This window comes from Crocodylus porosus, unplaced genomic scaffold (genome assembly GCF_001723895.1).
Source record: "Crocodylus porosus isolate Cpor-Errol unplaced genomic scaffold, CroPor_comp1, whole genome shotgun sequence".
Lineage (NCBI taxonomy): Eukaryota > Metazoa > Chordata > Crocodylia > Crocodylidae > Crocodylus > Crocodylus porosus.
Window position 1 is genome coordinate 137129 of NW_017728936.1, and position 12721 is coordinate 149849.

The window sequence follows — 12721 nt, forward strand, 5'->3', positions numbered from 1 at the left end:
TTTTTTCTCTTCTGCAAGTTTATCAACAGTGAGTGTGTGATACCTTTGTGGACCTGAGTAGAAATAAGTGAGATTAAGTTTATCTTTCTTTTAGAGGTGCACCAGTACATCGGTCCAATACCAGATCGGCACCAATATAAAGAAAATTGTCCGTTTCAGAAATCTGCCTGATATGGCCAATAAATGGCCCATGCATGCGCGCAGCCACAGTACACTACATAGGCAGTGACGAGCACAGCTGGGCTACTTGGAGAGCTGTATGCAACTGGTGGAAGGGAGGGGTGCAGATCAACGCCCCTACAGTGAGGGAGAAATGGGGCAGACTCTGGGGCAAGCACTACCCAGCCAAGGTGGGCGGGCGTGGGACAGAGCCGAGGCTTGTCATGGGTGGGGGCTGCAGTGCCACTTGTGCGGGAGCCTGTGTTCCAGCGGCTCATCCATTGCTTGCTCATCTGGCGGCTCCTGCTGCTGCTCCTGCTGCTCATCCAAGAGGGTATGGCGGGGACACGTGCTTCCAGATCTACGCAGGGCCAGGACTGTGCCAAGCTCTTTCTGGTAAGGTGGGGCTGGGCTCTGTGCGGGTGGCGGTGGTGCTGGGCCTGGGGGAGCATGGGGGGGAGGTGCTGCAGTCCCCCAAAATTCACCGTAGCCCCCCAAGTCCAGCCTTGTTCTGCCGGAAAGAGCTTGGTGCAGCCCTGGAGCTGTGGAGATCCAAGTGCACCCCCCCCACCCCGCCGGCGAACGGCAGGAGCTGTTGGACAAGCTGGCAGACTAGTGGCTCTTGCACAAGTGGGGCACAGTGGTGAGAGCTGCCCCCTGGACAAGCTGCGGCTCCATCCTACACTTGCCCCACCCCGGCTGGGCACTGCTTGCCCCAGCGCCATCCCCAGCTCCACTCCTCCCTCGCCGCAGGGGCCTCGATCTTCACATGCCCCTTCCCTTCCTCCTCCCTCCTCCCCTTCCACCATATCAGGCTTACCAGCTGCACTCAGCTTTCCAAACTGATGGGCTGGTATCGGAAATTGCTTTGGTATGCCTCCTTAAAGATTGGCTATTGGTATCGGCCCCAAAAATCTTTATCAGTGCACCCCGCTTTCTTTTTATTGTGGTCCAGCCTGACATTGCATAAGGCAAACTGATTAATAGTAAACTAGAGAATTTCATTAATAATCTAGGATGTTGTTAAAACATTGTGTGTTCCCCAACTTATAGACTTTAAGGGGAAGGCCTGTAACAAAGTAGGTTTGATGTCACCTGGTACTTATGCCAAATCTTAAACATGGTAATGCCAGTAAAATCAATATGGCTTATATACTTAAGTAAAGACATACTTAAGTATTTTCTTGATTTGTGATGTGTAAGGATTCTTCTTTTAAAAACGCATGAATTTAGGGATGTTGTTCTTGGTGCCTGACTTCAGGCATTCATCTCCTAAATTTTGGCCCTACCTAGCCTTTTCTCTATATGTAATCAAATGCACAAATGTCTACTTCACTCTGTTGGTTTGACTTGGATTCTTTAGGGGAGTAGGATGGGGGAAGTATTTTGTAGCATAGTTTTCTTAGTTGCTGTGTTTTAGTGCTGGTTTCATCAGCACTTCCCTGAGTTATCAGGAAAGCTCTATTCTTCTCATTAGCCAAGAAAAGGATCTGAGACTTGAATGAGCAAGTTTAACATGGTGTCTGCCAGTTATTCGTAGACAACTGTCAATCCTTTAGATCAGAGATTCCCAAACTTTTTATTATTGCATACCCCCTTCCAGACTTATCAGCTGCCTCGTACCTTTACCAGCAACGGTGTTATATTTTAACCCCTTAAATGTCTATTATTATTATTATAGTGGAAATTAAATTTGCTGTTGCACAAGTTCTCCCGCATGCCCCCACAGATGTCTTGTATACCCCCAGAGGTATCTGTACCACAGTTTGAGAACACCTGCTGTACACTTAAGAGGTCTGATCGGGTGCCTGATGAATCTGCTTGTACAGAGCCCTGCAGTCGTTACACCAAGACCTTTGATGCATGTGCCTATGCAGAAGTATGGAGGAGTAGAAGCTGCCCAAGACCTACCATCTGCCCTTTAGACCAGCCTTTCTTAACCCGTGGGTCATGACACAAGTGGGTTACAAGAATATATGAAAGGGTCCTGAACAAACTTTAAAAATGGATCGTATTTTGCATACATTTAAAAAAAAAAAATGCCACTTGTGCTTCACCATATGTTAACGCAGCGCATACTAATAAACAGGGATCCAGGTTTTCTATTTGCTGCAGGAAAATGGATTTTTCTCCTTTAAAGGAGAAAAACCTGGGAAACTGCATGTTTCCTCTTGCAGGCTAGCAAAGTTCCAGCCTGCAAGAGGCTGCTTGGCATCGGGGGAAGCAGAGGAGGAGGGCAATAAGACGGGGGGGACCACATGCATGTACATACACACACCTGATGTGGCAGCCAGGCAGCTTGGAGAGCAGCTCCCACAGTTCCCTGCAGGCAAGCTTGTGGGTCATGGGGAGGCATAGACTATGCAAGGGGGACACTCTTATGCACCCACAGTAGGCATGGGGCTGCAGCCTGGGTGGACCGGCAGAGTCAGGAGCCGCCTTCATGATCCAGCAAGTGGGACCTGGTGCAGGAAGGCAGAGCAGGCTGGTGAGACTTGTTGCTGCCTCTGCCAGGACATCCACGCCAGCTGCACTGGCAGCAGCACAAGGAGTGACAGACAAGGGAGGGGGCCACGCTGGCCTCACAACCTCCTGCCTTCAGCTACTCATGCGCCAGGCTGGTGCTCTATCCCACCACCATGGCCCATCTGCTGCTACTGCTCCCCTTAGGCTGCAGCTCTACCTTGTAGAGGAGGTGGGGTGGTGGGCAGCACAGGTGGCCTAAGGGGAAGCAGCGGTGGTGGCCAGGCCATGGAGGTGGGGTAGAGCCGTGGCCCAGCACAAGAGGCTGGCAGGCAGAGGGGATGAGGACAGTGTGGCCCTCCTCCCCATCTGTTATTCCTCATGCTGCTGATGGCATGGTGGGGGGGGGGCAGTCCCAGCAGCAGCAGCAATGAGTCTTTCTGCCCCACTCTACCATCCTGCCTCCTGCCTGTGCTGGTCCAGCCAGGCTGTGGCCCTGTGGGTGCACAAATCTGGGGGTTGCATGTCTGTCCCTGTCCCTCGCCCCTCCCATTCTCCACACGACCCCCTCCCCACACACATGGAGGGGTGGGGTTGGGAGTGAGGGGCACCAGCAGGACCAGGGCACCATTTTCTACTTAAACTATTTACTGGGTCGAGTCTGGCCATCAGTCTTTTCAGATGGGTCCTGGTACAAAAAAGGTTGAGAACCCCTTGCTTTCAACCATTGAAGCAGGATCCAAAGACCAGACCGAGTCTAAACATTCAATGGCAGTAGCTTCTGCCACAGAGCAACAGATAAGAACTGTTGCTGACTGCCTAATACTTCAGTGAGGCACTTTTATGTCAGTGTGATGTCCCTTAGCCTTTCTCCAACCAAGGAGTACCCACAAGGCAGTGGGGCCAGGATTTTGAGTTGCCCTATACTTGCTTATTCTGGAGGTTGCAGCATTGTGGTATTTTATAGGAGCTTCCCTGCCACTAGTAGCGCTGTCACATTGCCACCAGGAGCTTCAGTTGGATGCAGCTTACAGTCATACCCAGGACCACTGCCAGTTATTAGCATCTCATTTAATAGAATCAACCACATATGATAACTGAACCCCCCAAAACATGCTTATTTTCTACTTCTTCATGGACTTTTTACTTTGTCACGTCACTGTTTTAGAATCTCCACTTATTAGAATAAAAATGATCTGCCCTATTTGATTCTGATTACGAGTGGACACTGTACTTAATTTCTCTAAGACTGTTGCATACAGAAGTGACAGGTACTGAAGCTGCAACGTCTTTTGACTTAAACTATCAAACGGTAAATGATTGGCCTCTAAGCTCTGTAAGTTCCTCGTGCTTAAAACCCATACTCCAGAGTTCAAGAAGGAATGTGGGACAGTAGGATGTAAACATGTCCCTAGAAAACAGCCAAGCTACCATGGATTGTTCTTGAGTAGTAAAATAAAACCTGGGGACTCCATCCCTGTGCTTTGAAATTGCAGCCTACACGAGAAGTAGGGAGCAGATTTCGGACTAAAAACTATGAGTAAGCCATGTGGAATTCATACTTGTTAGCAAGGTGTTTATCTGTGTTAGTCAGAAATGAGGCAGAAGGTAGAGCAAGGTGATGCCTTCAGAGATCGATTCAGAGGGGCATGAGCTTTCATAGGCAATAATTTACTTATTAGAAGAAAGCAATGCTAGCATCTGACAAAGTAGGTGGTCATTGGTTATGACCGTCTGAACAGCTATATTCTCGCGCACATTCTTTTCTGCTGTTTGTGTTGCATTGTAAAATAAGCTTGAAGAGTCCCTCATGAATTAGAACTTGTTAACCCATTAGTTCAAGATAAGTTGTTATTGAAAAGGTAGGATAACTACATATTTGTTCTGCTACTTTTTTAACAGCACTTGTATATTCTAGAATCTAGAAACGTTTTGAAAACAGTAACTTTGAGAATTGAATTGTTCACTGAAACCAGCTGTTTCAGTCTCTGTAAAGTCTCCTGTATATAAAAGTGTCTTAAAATAAATTCATACTAAGTTTTCTATCTTCACTCACTTAAATTGCAGAACATGTCAACAGAACAAAGGGTTACATACACTAGTCCAGTGGATGGATACCTAGATTGAACCCTGTACTATAATCCTACCAGTTCTGATTGCTTACTCAACCTTTTTTTTTCTATCTGCAAAATGAGCAATTTGCCTTACAGAGTTTTTAGAAGCGTTAAATTAAGCTAATACGCTGGTTGTAGAAGTAAAGGGAAGCAGTTGTAGTACAGTGCACTCTCCAAAATATTCTAGTTTTACTGTACACGAGGTCTCTATTATAGCGTGACATTCGCAGCTTTTAAAACTGGAATTTTGTGTGTTATGGTATAATATTCATAAGTCCCCTTGGTATGCAGATTTCAAGTCATGGAGATTCTGGAAAGAATCCTGGAAACTTGAGTTGCAGGTATTCTTGGCTGAGCCATCTAACTCTGTTGTAGGTGGGAACAGAACTTAATAGCAAGTATAGCTCTTTGAACCACCATCATACCACCTGCTTCCTGTGTACTTGTAGTCCAGTCTCAATCCTTGAAGGTCTTATTTCTCACCTTCTCAGCTGCATCCTGACCATGTCCCCAAGTAAAATCAGTGCTGTGCCTGACAAGGTTGGATTATTATGACACTTTTTTCCACCGTGATCCTCAGTCACAGCTTGAGTGAAGTTTATTGATCGCATTGTACAATCCTGTTTTTCAAGACATTTCGTTCTAAACTGTCTCTTTCAGTGTTTAACTGAACAATGCAAGTACTGCTTTCTACTGTATTTAATTTTAAATGGAACTGTTTTTCTAAGAAGAAAATAATTTAGTTATTTTAGTAAATGTATGAATAACACTGCTATCAGTATTACACAGTTCTGTGTTATCAAACAACAATGTATTTAAATGAGACAGCAAATTATAATGTTACCTTGTCTGTCTTGTCCCTAGAAGATGATGAACTTTCAATTCCAAATGTCTAAAGTGGAAAGTTTGAGATGCCATATTCCAAGCTGTAGTGACAGTGCTGCTCAGCATCTGAGGCTTGGAATCTGAAGAACCAACAGAAAAGCCATATAGAAAAGGCTTTTTCCACCTTTATCCATTGAAAAAGTACAGGCTTGTATGCTACAGTCTTTCATGTGTTAATATAAATGTATTTTGGCTAAATACATGTGCACTTAAATATACAATATTTTTGTTACTTTGAGCAATTATAAGTACTCCTACAAAATATTTTTAAATAAGGAACCCATTAAAACAATCTTGGCATCCAACAGGTTTCTTGGCAAACTGTTGTTTGAGGCAGAATTCTGTTCCTAGGGTTTCTAGAGCCAGCAGGCCCCTTGCTGGCTGGCTTTCTAATAACTCAGTTGTACTTTTTAGCCCAGACCGATGCATTAATAAAATGTTTCCAATTCTCTTTAGAAATACTTCTGCTTTTTATGGTAGTGTAACTTTTTTATGGTGCTGATAGTTGGTCAGGGCCTGATGTCAGTCCCGCTCTTGAGTTAGCGTAGGTGTTCACATCCTTGAATTTTTTTCCACCAAAATGGTGAGTGTATGTGAGAGGAGGCTAGGCTATTTTCCTTTTCCAGAAGAATATTGGTAAAGCTTTCAAGAAAGCAGCAGTATCACTTCAAATGATAAACTTGTGCAAGATGGAGCACAAGGAACTTCTTTGAAAAAACCCCCCCACACCTTTTGGGCTCTTTCTCTTTGCTGATGAACAAATGTGGACAATAGCAGTTTAGGAAAACTGCGAGAGAGAGAATGATTTGTTAGGGCTCCCTGTCCTTCTTTGATTGCTGTCCTGAGAGGCAGTGCACTCTTCTACTGCTGATGCATCTAGTCAACTACTGTATATCTATCTATATAGATATATATATCTATCTATATCTATCTATATATCGAGAGAGAGAGAGATTTTATAGAAAGAAAACAATCCTAACCCAATTCATCTGGGCTTAGTTTATGAAGTACACAATGGCTGTCGCCAGTCTGCTTACATGAGGTTTGTACACATCACATCCAGAGTTTGAAATTCATACCAAGTGGATTATGAATTATCCAAAGCAAAAAATCATCTTGGTAATCTTAAAGTAATGTTGTAGCCATAACTGTCCAGGAGTTTTGCAATGATTTCTTGGGGTGCTAGCTTTTATTGAACCACCTGCATAGTTGGGATGAAGTTAGACAAGCTTTAAAATGCAAGACATTCTTCATCGGGTCTGAGCAGTTTTGGGATTAGGATCATCAGTGTTAAAGGAAAAAAAGTATATTTTCAAACCTGTCTTACATGTATGTTCAAAGGAGTTTCCTTATCTGTGATGAGGATGCCATGATTTTTGTTCCCTTCCTCTTACCTCTGTCTTGTATACTTACATATTGCAGTACTGGTGCTATCTGAATGTCTTAGATGGGGGGCTGAATTACAGAGACACTGGGGGTGGAAACATCAGACGCTGCCTGATGTTTCACTTGTGTCACCCTAACAGTTTTTTTTATGGCATCATGAATACTGAGCAAATAGACTTTGGTTACCCTTTGTTATGCCGTGTGAAAGGAAAATCAGTGGCGCAACACAAGGTGGTAATAGTCTCTGGCCTGTTATTGCAGCAAACATCTGTTACCTCTGTGGTGCTTTCCCCCTTCAGCCAGACCCAAGCCCCAGGTCTGGCTGGGTAGGAGCAAACCTTGGTTTCAGCCAGACCTTGCAGGGGATTTTCCTCCATGTGTCTGCAAGTGGAAGGGAGGGGAGGAGTGCAAGTGTGGAAGGGGAATGCAAGTTTTCTCTCCCTTGTGTGCAGGACAAGGAGTCCCTTGGAGAAGGATTTGCCCATGCACAACTGTAAATGTGGGGGGGAGGGGCTGTTCAAGACCCCTGCTTGAGTCCCCCCTGGCACTCTGTGCTTGTAGGTACACATGGAATAACCACCTCAGGGAATTCTCCTGCTCCCCAGCTTGGGGGAGGGGGATTGTCCCCTACTTGTAGATTTGCCCTGGGACAGCAATTGGGCACATCTATAGATACCTCTGGAGTGCGATCAGGCACAGCTGATTTTGCTTTGCTGAGGATATCTGTTTCTAGCATAAATTGTCCATGATCACACGGGGAGGCTGTAGCAGAGCTGAAAATGAAACTGAGTCTACCATGTCTCACTGCCTCCCTAATGGGTGGGCTGTTTATGCCATTAGATGCATGTCCCAAACCAACTTGGCTTTCCCAGAAGTAGTGGTGCTTCCCTGTCACCCAGAGTAGAGTTTCTTCCTGTCACCTGATTCTTTCTCCTGCATACTTCTGTCTTAATGTTCTCCTTGGTTTTCTTGCCTTTTAACACTCACATTTCAGTTCTCCCCTCATTTCCTGCTCTCCTTTCTCCACTTTGTACCCCCTCTTCCAAGAGATCCTTTCCCCCATCTTCAGCTGTGCATGAAGCGCTGCACCTGCAAGAACTGAATGCCTCTTGATTTACCATGGTGACTTTGGAATGCATCTCTGCAGCACCCCTGTTCTGTGGGAGTTGTGACAGGCACTCCCTTTTTCTAGGTGAAGAGAGAACATCCATTTTCTACAAGGCTAAAGATGCAACATGTAATTTCTTCAAGCTGGGAGAGTGAGGAGATAGCTGCTAAGTCCCCAAACCCTATCCTGTTTGTGCTGTAGAAATGATTACCTAGTAGAGATGTACTCTGAATATTATTGAAGTGGCACATGCTGTGTGAGTGAGATTTGTTGGACTGAACCAGATTTTTATTCAATTATCAAAAGAGCTGTAATACTTGCATATGACTTTGATAATGCTGGCTATTGGTCCTCAGGATAAATATTTCTGTGAAAGAGTTGTCATAAATGCATATCCCATCTGTTCTACATGGATCAATTCATATTCGTACCTGATGTATGCAAATATACTTGCTAAATTAGTTATAAATATGTAAGTCCCTTTAGTAATACTTCCTCTGGCATTGTTAGTTAAGGATGTCTTATTTTTTAAGGCAGAACAGGCCTGTGGAATCCCTAGAAGTTCTGTCTCTTGACCAAAGCTATTTCAGATGATTACATTTACTTCAGTCTTTTCGAAAAGTATTTTGTGGACTAGACTGCCATCACCTTTAGCTCCTGACCTGTACATAATCACAAATTTTGTAATGCGTAACTTTTGGCAAGTGAAAGCATGTATACGTAACCTAATACTCCCTAATCCTCTGCTAAGATAGGGTATGTTGCCAGTTTTTGAGCAATTTTATTATATTATTAAGTTCTGTCTTCAGAAGGTGATCTCAAGTTTCTTGAAATGTAAGTTGCATGTCTATGGATCACAAGAGGTTGCAGCTTGGGGAAAGAATAGTCATTTCAGAGGTGCAGATTTTTCAAATGATACATTTGTCCATATACAAATAATATCTTTATAGATAATTATTTTAACTGCATAACTCATTGCCCAGAGCATCATAGGGATGTTTGCTCAAAATTATTAATAATGAAAGAGAACCACTTTTTTCCATATATTCCAAGGGTATTAAAGATGCAATCCATGAGTCAGATCTAGACCACAGAGTTGTCATCCAGCCTGCTGGGCTCCCCATGGGGTTGGATATGTGGTATGTGGACAAGTGATGGCAGTGTTAATTGCCGCAGCTCCCACAGCCATAGCAATTGCATATAATTTAGCCAAATTGGAGAAAGTACAGCAGAGAGCAACAGAAATGGTTAGGGGGCCTGGAGCACGTGACTTCTGAGGAGAGGTTGAGGGAACTGGGCTTATTTAGTCTGGACAGGAGAAGACAGAGGGGATTTATAGCAATCTTTAGTTAGCTGAAGGGTGGTTCCAAAGAGGATGGATCTAGACCAGTGGGGTTTTTTTGCTATGACCTGCTGCTGGGAGCAGAGTGTGGTGGTGGCCTGGAGGCAGGGGTGGGGGAGCTCCCGACACGTGGTGCAGCTCGTCCTTTGTGTGTGGCACTGCCGGCATTGCCCCCACGACCTTCATTTGGGTCATGACCCGAGGATGGGATCCACTGATCTAGACTGTTCTCAGTAGTAGCAGATGACGGAACAAGGAGCAATGGTCTCAAGTTGCAGCAGGAAAAGTTTAGGTTAGATATTTGGAAGAATTTTCTCACTCAGAGGCTCGTAAAGCACTGGAACAGGTTACCAAGAAAGGCGGTGGAATCTTCATCCTTGGACCCAGCTCAACAAAGCCTTGTCTGAGATGATCTAGTTGGGGATGGTCCTGCTTTGACGAGGAGGTTGAACTAGATGATCTCCTGAAGGCCCTTCCAACCCTCATTTTCTATAATTCAGTTAACACCATCACCACTTTTCCAGCCGCAAAATTTCTGGCCCCATGGAGAGCCTCACAGGCCAGATTCAGAGCGTGAAGCAGTGTCATCTGGAAATTTGGTGAGAGGAGGGGGCAGAAATTAACACTGCCATTGCCAAATTACCAGCCTGCGGGCTGGTTCCCTGCTTTGGGTTCAGCCCATGGGGCCAGATGAGTTTGATGTCCCTGTTCTCTGCTTGTCTCTGAATGCTCTTGTTCTGGGTCTGTTTTCCTAAAGTTGATACACTTGTTCAAACTTGAGATGTTGTAAACATTTTATTCTGATCTGAGTGGGGCTCTGTCTTACGGCTTATGTTTGTTCATTTTTCTAGAAAACGTGATGTCATGCAGAATATTATGCAAATATTGGAATCGGTCCAGTTAAAATGGGAGCTGTTTCAGAGCTGGACAGACTTCTCCAGGCTGCACCTTTCTAACAAACTGGCCATTTTTGGCATTGGTTATAACACACGCTGGAAGGAGGATATTCGTTACCACTATGCCGAGATCAGTTCACAGGTGCCTCTCGGCAAACGGCTTCGGGAATATTTCAATTCAGAGAAGCCAGAGGGCAGGGTCATTATGACCAGAGTACAGAAAATGAACTGGAAAAATGTTTACTATAAATTCCTAGAGATTACAATTAGTGAAGCAAGATGCCTGGAGCTGCACATGGAGATTGACTGGATACCTATAGCTCACTCCAAGCCAACTGGAGGAAATGTTGTTCAGTATTTATTACCAGGGGGGATTCCTAAAAGCCCTGGTTTGTATGCTATTGGTTATGAAGAGTGCCATGATAAACCCCAGTCACCTGTTGCAGACCGCAGAGGCCAAGATCCTGGCAAAGAGACTCATGGGGAGACGGATGTCCCTTCACCACAGGCCTCTCTCAGGGTGGATATGGAGTCCACCAGAATTATCTATTGTTACCTTGGTATTGCTGAGGTAAGAACTCTCCAGCAGTGCTTGTTTTTACATTTTCAGGCAAACACCAAAACCTTCAGTAAAGAGTGGGTTGGGATCAATGGATTTTTATCTCAGAACTGCATCGTAGACCCTGGTGTGTCGCCTAAATCCATCTACATAAAATTTGTGGAAGTGGAGAGGGATTTTCTTTCTGCTGGCTCTTTGGTAGAGTGCCTGGAAAAAGCCATTGGATACCCATTAAGGTTTAACAACTGAATCGCGTCCTTCATAAGGATTAGGGCTCCTGTTTCCTTTCACTGTTGTTCGCAAACAAGTGGATCCTATCTGTTCACAGTTGGGCAAGTCAGACTTTCAAAGTGAAATGAACTTCAAAGTGAAAGATGCTTGCATGTGATCACAAAAACTTGTCCTGAGCAAGTAAACTGTACAGCTTGGCAGGCCAATTAGTTTTATAAGGAGAAGAGTAAGGAGGAAAGCCCTGTAAACAAAATGACTGTAGGTACATTCCACATTGGACAGAGCTTTTACTTTGCGTTTCATATGAAAACCTGTTTTTCCACAATGTTTCATTTTTACACATCTTGTCTCTATATAAGTGTTATTACAGATCTGAATAAATAAGCAATAGATAATGGCAAGTTAAACTGAGTCACATTAAATGAGACTTTCAATGCCACCCTTAGCTACTATTGTATATAATTTAGAGTTTCACTTTTTTCACCCATCAGAAGTGTTTTACTATTTCCAAACAGTGTTGCCTGCAAAGACTTTTGTTTCTGTGATGTATCCCACTTTTTTACTAGTAGTGTTGCCATATCAGCTTTTTTTTTAACATTAAAATAACTCCTGGCCTTTTTAAGTTCTAGCTAGCCTCTTTGTGGCAGTGAAAATAACCTGACAGTTGGGAAACATTTTGTCAAACCATGCTTATCAATACAATCAAAGCTGTGAGAATTAGGGTGGGGGAGGGGGGGCTATTGTGGATGGGGAGTAAACATTTAATGCCTTTTCAGAACTGTTACTATATAAGCCCCATTATCTTGCTGGCTGGTGCTGGCATTTTGATTTTTTTCTAAAACTCATTGATCAGTGGAAGTTGTGACATATAATGAATGTGTCAGTCCTAATAAAAAAAAAAAAAAAAAAAGCATACACAGATGGAGTTCTAGAAATGTGTTTCTCTTACTAAACCTGATTTTCCTGGATGCAGAAACTACCCTCTTCTTGGGTAGGTTTGCAATAGAGATGTGGATGTTTAGTTCAACTTGGGTAATAAATTACACCCATGAAAACTTTGTATCCAAGCTTCATTCCTTCAGCTGGAGGTTTTCTTCCATTATTGATGACTTGTATTTTTGTTGGTGGGAATGAAAAGGACGTAAATTTATGAAAATATTTGTATTGCCTTTTACAAAAATGGATACATGCAAATCTCGGACATTTAAGCAGTGCTTGAGACGCATTGAATTTCTAAATTCAATCTGCATCATAATGCCACAATTAGCCAGTCATTAACAGAAATTTTCAACTAAATGTGTAGGAGGGAATTTACCATAATTCTTAAGAGGGCAGTTACTGTGAAGACCGCAACAGCACAGAGTCGATGGTAAGTGCGAGTGAGAATTTTCATTGCACATTACATACCGTATAGTGAGGCCATTATAAATATGTTAACTTAAGAGTGTCAGTTTCAATCCACTGCTTATTAAGCAGAGCTTCACTAGGTTTGGAGACGTAGATTAATGTGAAGGAACTGATGGTTGGCAGAGGAGCTAAACAAAATAAGAAAACAGTGTAATGAGAGGCTAGACTGGC

At 43.8% G+C, this 12721-nt stretch overlaps 1 protein-coding gene across 3 annotated transcripts in view; it reads left to right on the forward strand.

Moving 5' to 3' along the window:
• The window catches only part of MSANTD2 (Myb/SANT DNA binding domain containing 2), a 42168-nt gene extending 30408 nt beyond the window's left edge, over nt 1-11760 (forward strand). For 2 of the 3 annotated variants that reach the window (XM_019546930.1, XM_019546932.1), the window contains one exon: nt 10309-11760. In XM_019546930.1, coding sequence (XP_019402475.1) covers nt 10309-11161 — 853 coding nt within the window. In that variant the 3' untranslated portion in view covers nt 11162-11760. Of the gene's footprint in view, nt 1-5600; nt 5763-10308 lie in introns of those variants that run through there. The other variant, XM_019546931.1, reaches the window with a different exon arrangement.
• The last annotated feature ends 961 nt before the right edge of the window (nt 11761-12721 follow it).